Source organism: Phalangium opilio, unplaced genomic scaffold (genome assembly GCF_054372755.1).
Source record: "Phalangium opilio isolate 3A_F unplaced genomic scaffold, DU_Popi_V2 ptg000079l_1, whole genome shotgun sequence".
In the NCBI taxonomy this organism is placed as follows: domain Eukaryota; kingdom Metazoa; phylum Arthropoda; class Arachnida; order Opiliones; family Phalangiidae; genus Phalangium; species Phalangium opilio.
In genome coordinates, this window is record NW_028324187.1 from 6,578,408 (window position 1) to 6,592,544 (window position 14,137).

The 14,137-nt window shown below is 35.4% G+C and overlaps 1 protein-coding gene and 2 long non-coding RNA genes across 6 annotated transcripts; 2 read left to right on the top strand and 1 right to left on the bottom strand.

The window, feature by feature from the left end:
- The first annotated feature begins 3,578 nt into the window (after positions 1-3,578).
- Positions 3,579-5,315, top strand: LOC149654490 (uncharacterized). The gene is made up of 2 exons (XR_016370614.1): positions 3,579-3,724; positions 4,856-5,315. It is a non-coding gene; the product is annotated as an uncharacterized LOC149654490 (long non-coding RNA).
- LOC149654491 (uncharacterized) lies at positions 3,814-12,046 on the bottom strand. Of its 2 annotated transcripts, none has more exons than XR_016370611.1 (4): positions 11,001-12,046; positions 10,750-10,917; positions 6,596-6,682; positions 3,814-5,099 (listed from the first exon to the last, which is right to left on the bottom strand). It is a non-coding gene; the product is annotated as an uncharacterized LOC149654491 (long non-coding RNA). The 2 variants fall into 2 exon arrangements; XR_016370613.1 differs by having other exon boundaries at positions 3,814-5,910; positions 5,975-6,682; positions 11,001-11,850.
- A 618-nt stretch (positions 12,047-12,664) lies between these two features.
- Positions 12,665-13,798, top strand: Vti1b (Vesicle transport through interaction with t-SNAREs 1b). 3 transcript variants are annotated; one of them, XM_089846055.1, is made up of 2 exons: positions 12,665-12,819; positions 12,926-13,798. In XM_089846055.1, the coding sequence occupies exon 2, from the start codon at positions 12,938-12,940 to the stop codon at positions 13,616-13,618; it is 681 nt and encodes a 226-aa protein (XP_089702181.1). In that variant the 5' UTR covers positions 12,665-12,819; positions 12,926-12,937; the 3' UTR covers positions 13,619-13,798. The 3 variants fall into 3 exon arrangements, with proteins under 3 accessions (XP_089702181.1, XP_089702179.1, XP_089702180.1); XM_089846053.1 differs by having other exon boundaries at positions 12,682-12,840; XM_089846054.1 differs by having other exon boundaries at positions 12,682-12,825.
- The last annotated feature ends 339 nt before the right edge of the window (positions 13,799-14,137 follow it).

Below are 14,137 nucleotides of genomic sequence, written 5' to 3' on the forward strand. Positions count from 1 at the left end.
GGAAGTATGTGGGGAATAACCTGGAAATCTCAAGTAAATTTGTTTTCCAAAAGGCCCGAAATGCTTACTCCAAGCTCCCGCGTAAAATTAGTAACTACCCAGTCCCTCAACGTCTCTCCACACTCAACATTGACCCTATCACCATACAACAACCCGCCCTTAGTATTTGATAATGTCCATCGAAATTTTTCACGTCACATTGTTGACTTTCAATAAATAAATAAATAAATAAAATAAGGTTACAGGAAAACTTTCAACGCGTGAACAATCCAGTTCTACTCCCCCTCTCTCTACCCTATTTGCATTCACACTCGTAGTTTAAAACCTATTACAACTATATGTACATTGACGGGTCAGAAGATGTTTTCAACGACCACTATAAATAAATAACAGCAGCCCAGCCTTTAAAAACAGTGCTCTTTCCCCCTGAAAATGACTCTTTCATTCAAGCTACCGTCCTCGCATTCCCCATTCTCCCCGGGGGGGGGGGGCGCCAACCCAACAAACCTGTCTATAAAGAAAGTATTTCGAATTTACCCTTTCCAATAAATCGGCTGTCAATCAAATTAACCCTAAACTTGAGGATTACCGCAATCTAACCCGGTGAATTCTTTGACGATGCCAATATTCTTTCTTTCCCAATACTTCCAAGAGCCTGAAGAGGATCTTTTCTTAACAAGCACCCCGACAAAGTCGGAAAAGTGCTGTTAACCCATACCATAGAACCAGAAGTATATAATACTTCTCTTCGAGAGAAGTGTACCACAAAGCGGGGTAAGTGTAACGTCACTCTTCCCAACATCGGAACATTTAGAGCAAGGTTACTAAAACGAATCACATACGCAATAAATAGTTCCCTCATCATTACTCTATTAGCGTTTAAATATTTGGCAAGACGCGCTTGCGCATTTTTGTCCCACGTCAAGACGAGGTTTCTGGGATGATTGATGGGGATTTAGTGCCAAACAATTATAGAATTCACCTTACTAATGTATTCTTCTTTCACATTACGAGCTCCTACGTGGTAGCAGATCTTGCCTTAATCGCTTTCTATCCACGCTTGTTTTTTGTGTACCCGGGGTTAACTCACAAACACACACACATACAATCCATCAGCGCAAGAACAACGATTAAAAACTTTCAAATTAAATAGCTTTGTCAAAATGATAAATTACTTTCACCCCCTTTCCAAAATTAAACATATTCCTTACACATGACACCAAAAATTCTATAATTAAACCAAATTATACTCCCTAAAGCCTAAAACACACCTATTTTTGGGGAAGTTCAGAAGAACCCTTGTGTTTCTCAGTTTTCTACCAAGTAAACTTTACTATGTGAACGAAATTTTAGTTCAAAAATTAGTTCCGAGGTAATTATTTAGCAACTCTTGGTTATCTAAACAAATAATTTAATACGAAATTATAACAAGACGAGCCAAGGGCTGGGCTCGTAATAGTAGCCACATCGTACCGTACTTCGATGTGCATCCTTTAACAGTGGTAAAACATGGTACCCGTAATGAAAATCAGAGTGAATAGCCCATCGATATTCTAACAAAAAATTAGAACCCTTAATCCTTATTTCAATAAATTTACTTACGTTATAAGTGGAATATCCGGGGCCACAAGCTAGTACTTTCTTTTAAAACTCTTCTCGTTTTGTGGAGAAAGAGACGTGTTTTGGGAACGTTCCCCTTTCGGCTAGCTCGATAGAGAAGCTCTCCAGGATTACAAGCTCGTTTTACAAATACGAAGGTGTATTTTGGTTACTTTTAAGGGTTGGTCGCTTTAGAAATTGAAAGTTCAAGGTTTTTACTTCTGTTATTTTTGTATTCAAGGTCGGGTGGGGGTTTTTTTTTTACTATTGTTCACTTGCACTTATATATATATATTTCTTTTATACGCTTAATCTATACATGATTAATAATATTTATGCAATTTTTCAACACTCAGTGACTTTACGCACTTCCTATTTGGACGCAAAAGCGTAATGCTACGTTTTTACACCAAATACCCTGGTTTTCCATCCTAACAACCTCGTTTTCCACCGTAGGATATTAGCGTGGAAAAACAGTGGAAATTCTAAGCCGATTAAAATTTGTTAATAATAGAAATTTTCTCATTATTTTCAGTAAACTAAAACTTTCTGTACCTGTATTAAAGGGGCTAAACACTAATGACAATTTTCCTTCATATAGGATTTTCATTGATGCTACATTATGAGCCTATTCACGGCTTGTTCCCTGTGCCAAGTTCGGGAAGGTACGTCGACACTATTGTGGAATAAAGGGAGCCTTCTCATATTACACGGCTCCAGCAAGTTACAACGAAGAGTACTTTCTGTTTTTAAGCACATATACTTTTGTTTATACTTTATAAATGTACTATGGAATAAATAAAATGAAATAATTGTTCGTCGATTTAATGAATCTCATTTTTATTGCTTTTCTTTTCAATAAAGTTACAGGAATACATATGATCATTAATAAATAAATCACTTTTTAGCACTGTTAAAGGCAGTGCGTCGAGGGGCTATTCACTAATGAAAATTTTCTTTCATTGGTGATTTCTATTGATGCTTTTTAAAAGCCATTTAAAATGGATTTGGATTAATGGTTGCCTCTGGATTACGAGTTAAAACTGGATTACTCACTAAAAACTCGTTAGTGCTTTTAAACGGGATTGGGATTTGGGGTTACTTAGGGGCTATGGGTAATTATTATTATCGTTATGAACGGATAATTAAGCATAAACACATTTGCCACTAGGGGCGCTGTATACGTAGTTACGTATTTACTGACATCTAAAACATGATAAATTCTGCTAGACATTCGTGTAAGCAATATATAGTTCATAAATTGCCGTTAGGGGCGCTGTATACGTAGTTACGTATTTACTGACATCTAAAGCATGGTAAATTTTTGCTATGACGTCATATCCTGTAACAGCAGGGGGTAACAGTATGGAAACAGCAGGGGGTCCCAGCAGGGGGTCACAGTATGGAAACAGCAGGGGGTCCCAGCAGGGGGTAACAACAGGGGGTCCCAGCAGGGGGTCACAGCAGGGGGTAACAGCAGGGGGTAACAGTATGGAAACAGCAGGGGGTCCCAGCAGGGGGTGAAGTGTCATGACGTCATATCCGGTGACGCGTCATGACGTCATATCCGGTGACGCGTCATGACGTCATATCCGGTGACGTGTCGTGACGTCATATCCGGTGACGTGTCGTGACGTCATATCCGGTGACGTGTCATGACGTCATATCCGGTGACGTCACCTATGACGTCAACGAGGTTATTGACTTGTGACGTCACGACAGATGTTAATGGTAATGATTGTCCATTCATCTAGGCCTACCGTTCATTCATATAGGCCTAGCGTTCATTCATTTAGGCCTAGCAGTGTTCAGCTATTTGAATTTCGTGCCCGGGATATGGTGCACCCGAGTCCGCTTTTAGCGCCCCCCGACGCAGGAAATTTACGCAGTTGTAAGTTGCAGGCATAGGTCAACCGGTTCATTTCGTTCCCTGGAAGCCGTCGAAGAAGGTCGCTCGGAGAAACCGGTCCCGCTCAGCTGATGTTGATCGTGATCCCGGCTTTTGAGGTTGATTCTTGATCGTTCCGCCATTTCGCTGATCGTTTTTGCCGAGAACGCAAGCTGAATTCGACGCTCTTCAAGTTACTTGCGGCCATTGCTTCGCCTCGTGGTGCTTTAACAGTCCGTAAGCCTAACCTTTACAATAATCCAAACTCATCTAGCTCCCCTTAAATTATTTATTTTATTTCAAGTATTTAAATTAATTAGGTAGTGTTAAATGTTAGTGAATTTCATTTATTTATTAAAAATCAAGTACCATAAATAAAATTTTACAACGAGATGTTGGACAAGAGAGAATCCCTTAATAATTAGTTTAGGAGATATTAGTTAAAGATATTAAACGGGGTACGTAATTAATTTAGAGATATCGCGAAAGATTTTTGGAAATCAAGTCCCGCCGAACACGAGGGCCGTTTCCCTAAGCCTTGTACCATTTAAATAATCGTTACTTAACGGATTCTGTCTGTGGGAATAGTTTTAAAATAAATAAATAAATAGCAGGTTTTCATAAAATAAGTTTAGGGGCTATTATTAATTAATTTAGAGCTAAAGCGACAGATTTTCGAAAATAAAGTCCCGCAGATATCATTTTAAGACACGAGGACCGTTGCCCTAAGCCTAATTAAATCTTGTCCCATTTAATTCTAGTTATTTACGGGGTCTATCTGTGGGAATAGTTTTAAAATAAATAAATAGCAGATTATTCTAAAATTAATTTAATGGCTATTATTAATTAATTTAGAGCTAAAGCGACAGATTTTCGAAAATAGTGTCCCGCAGAGATCATTTTAAGACACGAGAACCGGTGCACTAAGCCTAATTAAGCCTTGTCCCATTTAATTCTAGTTATTTACGGGGTCTATCTGTGGGAGTAGTTTTAAAATAAATAAATAGCAGATTTTCCTAAAATTAATTTAAGGGCTATCATTAATTAATTTAGAGCTAAAGCGACAGATTTTCGAAAATCAAGTCCCGCAGAGATCATTTTAAGACACGATGACCGTTGCCCAAGCCTTGTCCCATTTAATTCTAGTCTATCTGTGGGAATAATTTTAAAAGGCCTGTTTTCCTTAAATCAAATTAGGGGATATTTAAATTATTTTCATTATCAAGCTACATATTTAATTTAAAACTAAACGGCAGTTTCCCTAAAATTAGTTAAGAGTTTTTTTTCTTATATTATTTAAATCTATTTTGTTGGGCCCAAAAGTAGGCAATAGTTTAAGATGTGTTATTAATATGTTTTCATTTATAGATGCAGCTGATATTCTTGGATTTTTCTGTCGCTGGTCATTTCTAGACGGATCATTCCAGATGACTTATCATTCTTGATGACATTCTTTGTTGGATTGACGTTGCACGATGATTTCCGCTGTTCTGGACTCGCTACGTATCATTCCTGATGACAATTCTTGGTTGGATTACGTTACACGATGTCTTCTTCCGGACTTGCTATCTCTCTCAACATTGACTCGAAGATGCGGAGAAAATCATCGAAGCTAGAAGACACAAAATACATCTTTTTTACTTGCAAATTCTACATGTAACCACTTAACTTAGTTTTTTTTCTTGCAAGTTTTATTTGTAACTACTTATTATTTTTTTTTGCGTTCAAACTTTAATTTACCAAACTCTTTAATATTTTTTGTTCAAAAATTTTTGTAAACACTTGGTTTTTTTTGTTTCTTATTGAATAAATTTTGCCTTAAACCTCGTTCTTTCTTTTCTTGAATTTTTTTTGATACTAGACTTGGTTTCTTTTTTTAAAAGTCTGGACTTAGGGAGTTTTTTTTGACCCCTTTTTTCATAATTTTTACAAAAAATAAAGAAAATAATACAATTAAAAAAATTTTTTTCAAAAAAAAAATTTTTTTATTAAAATTATAAAAAAATATAAAAAAAATCAAAAAATTGTAAAAACAAGCATAAAAAAATGTCAAAAAAACTACCCTAAGTGTTTTTCGACTATTTTTGTTCCTTCCCCAAAATCGAAACTTTAATTTTAAACTTAAGCTACCACCCCCAATGTAAGCCTTGCGAGCCCAATTTAAATTTTACAAGTCCCTGGGACAAATCGGGAAACGTAAAATTTAAACTAAGGCCCGCTGTAGAGCCCCCAAAACCAGGAAACTTCGTCCTTAGAATGGGATTTCTAATGAGAGTCCACTTGCAGACGTCCATAGCATGGGATTTTCAATGAGAGTCCACTCGCTGTCGTCCACAGCATGGGATTTCCAATGAGAGTCCACTCGCTGTCGTCCATAGCATGGGATTTCCAATGAGAGTCCACTCGCTGTCGTCCACTTCTTCCTGCGCAAGAAAAATTCGAATTACTATTTGGAAAAAGGCACACGAATAACTTGAAATTAATTACCTTAATTAGAAAATCCAGTCGAGTATTTTCGCTAGACGTAACGGCAAAATGTTCAGGCATAAGACAAATGACTATTTTTTTGGCATAAAAGGCACACTCGTAACAGTAATAGGGAAAGAATACCATAAAAAGCTAAGCCTCGCCTTAAACCCGCTTAAAATCGTGTTTACTTTTAAAGGACAAAGCGTATAAGCAACCTTCTACCTTAAACATAAATCATAAATTTATTTAAATCCTACAAAACTCCCTCAAGGAGTTGCCAAACGCTTTTCCCCTAAAAATATTTATAATTAAAACCATAAACTAGATACCTTAATACCGCAAAGGGAATCTCACCCTTGAAATCCTGATTACGCGTTCATTATTATTAAAAGGGAGGGCTAGGACCAGTGTTCACCTATTCCATAAGTAAGATTTTATTTATGTCCTGGCGAAAAGAAAAATCCCTAAAACTTACAGGACACAGCGCTTCCCTTCTAAAAATAAATAGAATAATAAATAATAAACTAAATATCCTAATAATTAGCTGTCTAAATAGTTTTGGTAATGAGATTCCCTTTCAACGGATAAAATCAAAGTGTAGACCTCAATTAAGAAGGGGATTGTAATGGGTTCCTTGACCTGATTAATATTGGGTGCCTTTTGCCAAAAAAATAGTTATTGATTCTAGAATCCAACATAAATTTCTCCTTTGGAAACAGATGGTAGCTATAAAAATAAAATTCAAACAATCAAATACAGATTAAAATTATTATCAACTTAAATGGTACAAGTATTTTCAGGGCCGGATTAAGCAATTTTGAACCCGGGGGCCGAGATAATGCGCGCCCCCTTAAGTCGAAAAAAAAAGGAACGGCAAATGTTGCTAAGGGGGGAATAGTTTAACTAAATTGTGCCCCCAACAAGCGTTGCGCCCGTGGGCCAGTACCCCTTCACCCCCCCCCCCCTAATCCGGACCTGACTAAAACATACTCAAAGGGCATCTTCACATCTCAAAGTTGGGTGTAATGCTATTCCTAAGGAAGGGGTATGTTTGTGAACGTGTTACTTATTTACTCGGCCCCTGTTTGTCTTAATCCCAAGTCCTAAGTATGGTTGGATGGGGGGGGGGCATATAGGACTATAACATACTCAAAGGGAATCGCTAGTAGAACAAGAGTTATGAGCCTTCAAAGTTGGATGCAATGCTATTCCTATGGAGGGGGTATATTAGCGAACACTTTCCTCGATTAATTGGCCCCTATTTACTCGACCCCCAAGATTTTAGGGGAAGCCCTCACATGAGCAGTTCCCGTATGAGCGGATTTCATAACAGCAGTTCCCTAAATAGCGGTTCTCGAAATGGCAGTTTACCCGTTACAGCAATTACCGATACATGGGTTCTCAACAATGTTACGCCTTTTCGAAAAAAAATACTGCTTACAATTATCTACTTCCGAAATAAAATAACCTTTCTCGAATTATAATATGTCTTTTCCCAAAAATTACTGTTTACAATTATCTACTTCCGAAATAAAATAACCTTTCTCGAATTATAATATGTCTTTTCCCAAAAATTACTGTTTACAATTATCTAATTCCGAAATAAAAGAACCTTTCTCGAATTATAACATGTCTTTTCCCAAAAATGACTGTTTACAATCATCTACTGTCGAAATAAAAGAACCTTTCTCGAATTATAATATGTCTTTTCCCAAAAATTACTGCTTACAATTATCTACTTCCGAAATAAATAACCTTTCTCGAATTATAATATGTCTTTTCCCAAAAATTACTGTTTACAATTATCTACTTTCGAAATAAAAGAACCTTTCTCGAATTATAATATGTCTTTTCCCAAAAATCACCGTTTACAATTATCTACTTCTGATATAAAAGAACCTTTCTCGAATTATAATATGTCTTTTCCCAAAAATTACTGCTTACAATTATCTACTTCCGAAATAAAATAACCTTTCTCGAATTATAATATGTCTTTTCCCAAAAATTACTGTTTACAATTATCTAATTCCGAAATAAAAGAACCTTTCTCGAATTATAACATGTCTTTTCCCAAAAATGACTGTTTACAATCATCTACTGTCGAAATAAAAGAACCTTTCTCGAATTATAATGTGTCTTTTCCCAAAAATTACTGTTTACAATTATCTACTTCCAAATAAATAACCTTTCTCGAATTATAATATGTCTTTTCCCAAAAATTACTGTTTACAATTATCTACTTTCGAAATAAAAGAACCTTGCTCGAATTATAATATGTCTTTTCCCAAAAATCACCGTTTACAATTATCTACTTCTGATATAAAAGAACCTTTCTCGAATTATAATATGTCTTTTCCCAAAAATCACCGTTTACAATTATCTACTTCCGAAATAAAAGAACCTTTCTCGAATTATAATATGTCTTTTCCCAAAAATCACTGTTTACAATTATCTACTTCCGAAATAAAAGAACCTTTCTCGAATTATAATATGTCTTTTCCCAAAAATCACTGTTTACAATTATCTACTTCCGAAATAAAAGAACCTTTCTCGAATTATAATATGTCTTTTCCCAAAAATCACTGTTTACAATTATCTACTTCCGAAATAAAAGAACCTTTCTTGAATTATAATATGTCTTTTCCCAAAAATCACTGTTTACAATTATCTACTTCCGAAATAAAAGAACCTTTCTCGAATTATAATATGTCTTTTCCCAAAAATCACTGTTTACAATTATCTACTTCCGAAATAAAATAACCTTTCTCGAATTATAATATGTCTTTTCCCAAAAATGACTGTTTACAATTATCTACTTCCGAAATAAAAGAACCTTTCTCGAATTATAATATGTCTTTTCCCAAAAATCACTGTTTACAATTATCTACTTCCGAAATAAAAGAACCTTTCTCGAATTATAATATGTCTTTTCCCAAAAATCACTGTTTACAATTATCTACTTCCGAAATAAAAGAACCTTTCTCGAATTATAATATGTCTTTTCCCAAAAATCACTGTTTACAATTATCTACTTCCGAAATAAAAGAACCTTTCTCGAATTATAATATGTCTTTTCCCAAAAATCACTGTTTACAATTATCTACTTCCGAAATAAAAGAACCTTTCTCGAATTATAATATGTCTTTTCCCAAAAATTACTGTTTACAATTATCTACTTCCGAAATAAAATAACCTTTCTCGAATTATAATATGTCTTTTCCCAAAAATGACTGTTTACAATCATCTACTGTCGAAATAAAAGAACCTTTCTCGAATTATAATGTGTCTTTTCCCAAAAATTACTGTTTACAATTATCTACTTCCGAAATAAATAACCTTTCTCGAATTATAATATGTCTTTTCCCAAAAATCACTGTTTACAATTATCTACTTCCGAAATAAATAACCTTTCTCGAATTATAATATGTCTTTTCCCAAAAATCACCGTTTACAATTATCTACTTCCGAAATAAAAGAACCTTTCTCGAATTATAATATGTCTTTTCCCAAAAATCACTGTTTACAATTATCTACTTCCGAAATAAAAGAACCTTTCTCGAATTATAATATGTCTTTTCCCAAAAATTACTGTTTACAATTATCTACTTCCGAAATAAAATAACCTTTCTCGAATTATAATATGTCTTTTCCCAAAAATGACTGTTTACAATCATCTACTGTCGAAATAAAAGAACCTTTCTCGAATTATAATGTGTCTTTTCCCAAAAATTACTGTTTACAATTATCTACTTCCGAAATAAATAACCTTTCTCGAATTATAATATGTCTTTTCCCAAAAATCACTGTTTACAATTATCTACTTCCGAAATAAATAACTTTTCTCGAATTATAATATGTCTTTTCCCAAAAATCACCGTTTACAATTATCTACTTCCGAAATAAAAGAACCTTTCTCGAATTATAATATGTCTTTTCCCAAAAATTACTGTTTACAATTATCTACTTCCGAAATAAAATAACCTTTCTCGAATTATTTTTCTATCCTGGTATAAACTGACATAGCCTGAAGAATAGTACAATATTTAAGTGTACTTTCAAAAAAAATTCATAAACATGATCGGTTAGTAGGTCACATTACTCATTACTGATTAACTGATCACGGAAAAAGGTAGTTTTTGAAACGAAGGAATACAACTGTATTGTTAAGAAATGCCCAAATTTCAACACAAGCACCAATATTTCTAAAACAGCTGTTTTTTGGAATCGCGGTTGCTATTTCGAGAACTGCTCATACGGGGTACACCCAGATTTTAGTATGGTTGGATGGGGAACAAGCCTTATATTAATACGGTTTAGAATCAATTTTGAAATATCAATGAAATAATCACTTTGAATTACTTTTAAACCGACTTAAAAGATTGAATAGTAAAACCAGGAATAAATGCAATGCGCAATTAATAAGATTAAGGAGTGCTTTAGCTGGTTTTTACGGGCATATCGGTGGAATAATCTTTTACCATGACCCCTTGTGTGAGGGATAGAGGGGGCATCAGAAAAATAAGTTTGATTAGGGGAGTTTAAGATTTTGAACAAGCTTAAAAGGTCAAAATATTTGCCACGCGTTGTTAGGGAAGACCAACCAAGAATAGAAAGTTGTACTTCCCTTGGTAGGTGTCGGAGTCTAGTTGGGATTCGGGAGAGACAACCCCGGATATTGTCTAGATACTTAATATCGATAGCGGAATGGGGGTAACGTTTAATTTCCATTCGGTTGCGATAAAACTTTGATATTTCATATAAATTAACTCTTAATATATAAATAAAATTTTTACCTGGAAAGATCTCTGAAAGACGCTGTCCCAAAAGACATAGGATACTAAGCCTTGGTCGTAGTAACACTTGCACGCTGCACTGCCAACGGCAACGTGGGGCCCCTAAGCCTTGGTCGTGATTAACAAACGTATTTGGCACGGTTAAGCATCAATTTTCCACTTGCGACGCTTAATTTCCGATCGGTTGCGATAAAACATTGGTATTTAATACAAATTAACCCTTAAAATATAAATAAAATCAAAATATTTACCAGCAAAAATCCAACAAAAATTCGCAGCAGCCAGTTGTCTCGGAAAACGCCCCAAAAAGAACCCAGAATCAAATAGGCTTATTCCTTACAAACATGGACCGCTAGATGGCGCTGCTGAAGTTAGTCAGACTTCTTCAAAATAGAGTGCTGTCAGAAGCGCCGGTGTGACGTCACCCATGCGGTTTTCCCATAAAGAAAAAACGGTAACTGTCATGGCCGACCATTGCTAAAGGCAGACTCGTGACGTTTAACCTTGGATCTGACGTCACAACTGACAGCACTCTATATGGCGGGAGCGTGCGTTTCAATTTTATTGCTTCTATTTTCTAATATAATTAACAATTTAGTTAATTATAATTTACTAATGTCTTCTAAACAGCCCGAAACACTTTTCTCCACTTTTAAAAAGTGGTACCGGAGTTTATGGATTCCTGCATCTAGAAAAACCACCATATAAACATGTTTGTCTAATAGGTCGAAACCTGAAATCATGATAATTAAACTAATTCCTATGAAAGTTAATTAATTTTACAGGGGACCCAGTTTTACGTTGATCTAGATCAAATAAAAGTTCTGAAATTAAAAGTGTAATATATTCTAAAATCTTTGTTTGTTTTTGGCCTAATTATTCCTGTTCTTAATTAGAAAATTAGTAAAATAAAAATAGTAATGAAGAAAGAAGATGCTATAGGTTTAGGGTAAGAATAATCGGGTTGCAATACAATTCAAAATGCTATCAGAAATTCCACCTAAAATGGTTCAATCACAAGAGATGCGAGTCTTCCCTCCAATGACAATGATCAATAATACCATAAGTTTATAAGATCTCGTAAAGTGACGCCTGGTGAGGCGCTGTCAAAGGCTTAGTATAGACTAAATAGGAGGATGGACTCATGGAGGACTGCAAAACCGAGTGTAGTCAATTCTCACGTCGTTCTTGAACTAGCTCTCATTAAGCCACTAGCATTACGAAGTATAGGTAGTGACATACTTATGGAACATATCTTATAAACTTATGATAATACCATAATACCAAAGATAAAGAATGCGCGAGAGCGGCGAGAGGAAATTTGTTTTCACTCTACAGGATAGGCAACTCCCTATCTCGGACGACAGCTTATTCTGTATATACTCTGTTACAACATCGGTTGTCAGCACGCGTAAACGTAGCTTTGTACGTGCTATCAAGAGAAAACACGTATTTGAAACTAAAGCCTAGAGGTCCGTGCACTCGAGCTAAAAAAACTCGCGGATATTTTAAATTTTGAAGATCCTGCAGTTTTTAGTCTCCTGACAGCACGTGCAAACCTACGTTACATAGAGACCTAGCTTTACGCGTGCTGAAAACCAATGTTGTAAACAGAGTATATACAGAATAAGCTGTCGTTCGAGATAGGGAGTTGCCTATCCTATAGCGTGAAAACAAATTTCCTCACGCGCATTCTTTATCCATGGTACTATGATGGACCCTGGATGTATTTTTTTTATTTCTCTTGTTTAACTCATTTGTTCCGATCTTATTTATTATTATTATTACTTTTTTTCCTATTTGTTTGTAACTGAGTCGGGCCACAATAAGCCTCTGGCTTTCTTTTTACCCGTCAATAAACGTTATTATTATTTTATTTTATTATTAGTCTGATAATAGAGTTTCGTCTCCTATAATATAGTCTTCTTGGATTCTCATGACCTATGACCCTGTCAGCCTGTCACGGGATAATGTACATCCGGAGGCCATAGTCATTTAACTTAAATCTTTGTCAATTACGCGATTAATGCCGTACAAAAGTTAAATTTAACTTAAAATTGAAGGAAAAAGGTAGAGGTGAAGTAAACCAACGTAATTTTACCTTATTCATTACAAAATTTCGTGTATTCGGGCCTCCGCTCCATTTTAGTATTAAGCCTTGGCTGGTATTTTTTAGGAGAATCAGAAAATGTCGTCAAAAAAGTTTGAGGATTTGCAAGATGACTTCAAAACTTTAATGCAAGATCTTACGCGTAAAATAGAGAATGTTTCAAAAGCGTATGGCGAAGATAAACGTTCTCAGATACGGGACATTCAACGCAGTTTAGATGAAGTACAAACACTTTTCACAGAGTTGGAAAAAGAGGCCACAAATGCCCCACCTCCTTATCGTCAAGCCATGAGTTCTCAAACAAAACAATATCGTCAAGATTTAGCGCAAATAAGCAGGAAAGTCACTCAGTTGGGAGGGGGAGTTCTGGATGCGACTGTCACCCGTCAACAGCTTTTTGCTGGTGGTCCCTCTGTCGGAGGAGCTATTGGTTCTTCCATACCTAATAACAGAGCTAGATTACTTCAAATGAATGAAACCTTGGATAGAACGACAGATTCAATCGCGCGAACTCATCAGTTAGCTGCAGAAACGGATCAAGTTGGAACGGAAGTAATAGAAGAATTAGGAACTCAAAGGGAAGCCTTGATCAGAACAAAAGAAAGGTTGATGGATACTGATGATAATTTACGCGCTAGTAGAAGAATTTTGAGGTCAATGTATCGTAGAGTTATCACTAATAAGCTGATTCTTATTGTTATAATCATATTAGAGGTAGCTATTTTAGTTGGAGTTGTTTGGTACAAATATTTTACATAATTTCCAGAGTTAACTTAAGTAATAAGAGCATATATTTTACTATCCTATCTAAAATAATATCATTGCTTTAAAATCAAGGCATTGTAATTCTTAACAGAGAGAAATTGAATATATTTTAATCACTATATGATATTAATTTTTGTATAAATTGTAAATTCAATAATAATCTTGTTAATTTCATGATTGGTATACTCTTATTTACAGCTGTGAGATACTTTAGCCCACTTAATCACGCACTGGGCAATGCAAGTTGTGTGCGTGATCGAGTGGGCTATGGAGATTCAAAATAGGCCTAAATCAGCGTGGGAAATATGGTGGTGGCACAGGGCAAATGACCAGTTTAAAAATTGCCTGGATCAGTTTAATAATTAAATCGGAGGGGGTCAGTGGTCCACTTGACCACTAATAAAATTCAAGGGTAGCCAGAGTCCAGACATTATCTCAGCTATTTTAATTATCCACTTCTTTAGTTTAGCAGACGACGCGCCCGGGTAAATGGTCATGGACCAGTTTTTTTTA

Coding starts and splice junctions, on each gene's coding strand:
- Vti1b (XM_089846055.1), top strand. CDS start 12,938: ATGTCGTCAAAAAAGTTTGAGGATTTGCAAGATGACTTCAAAACTTTA.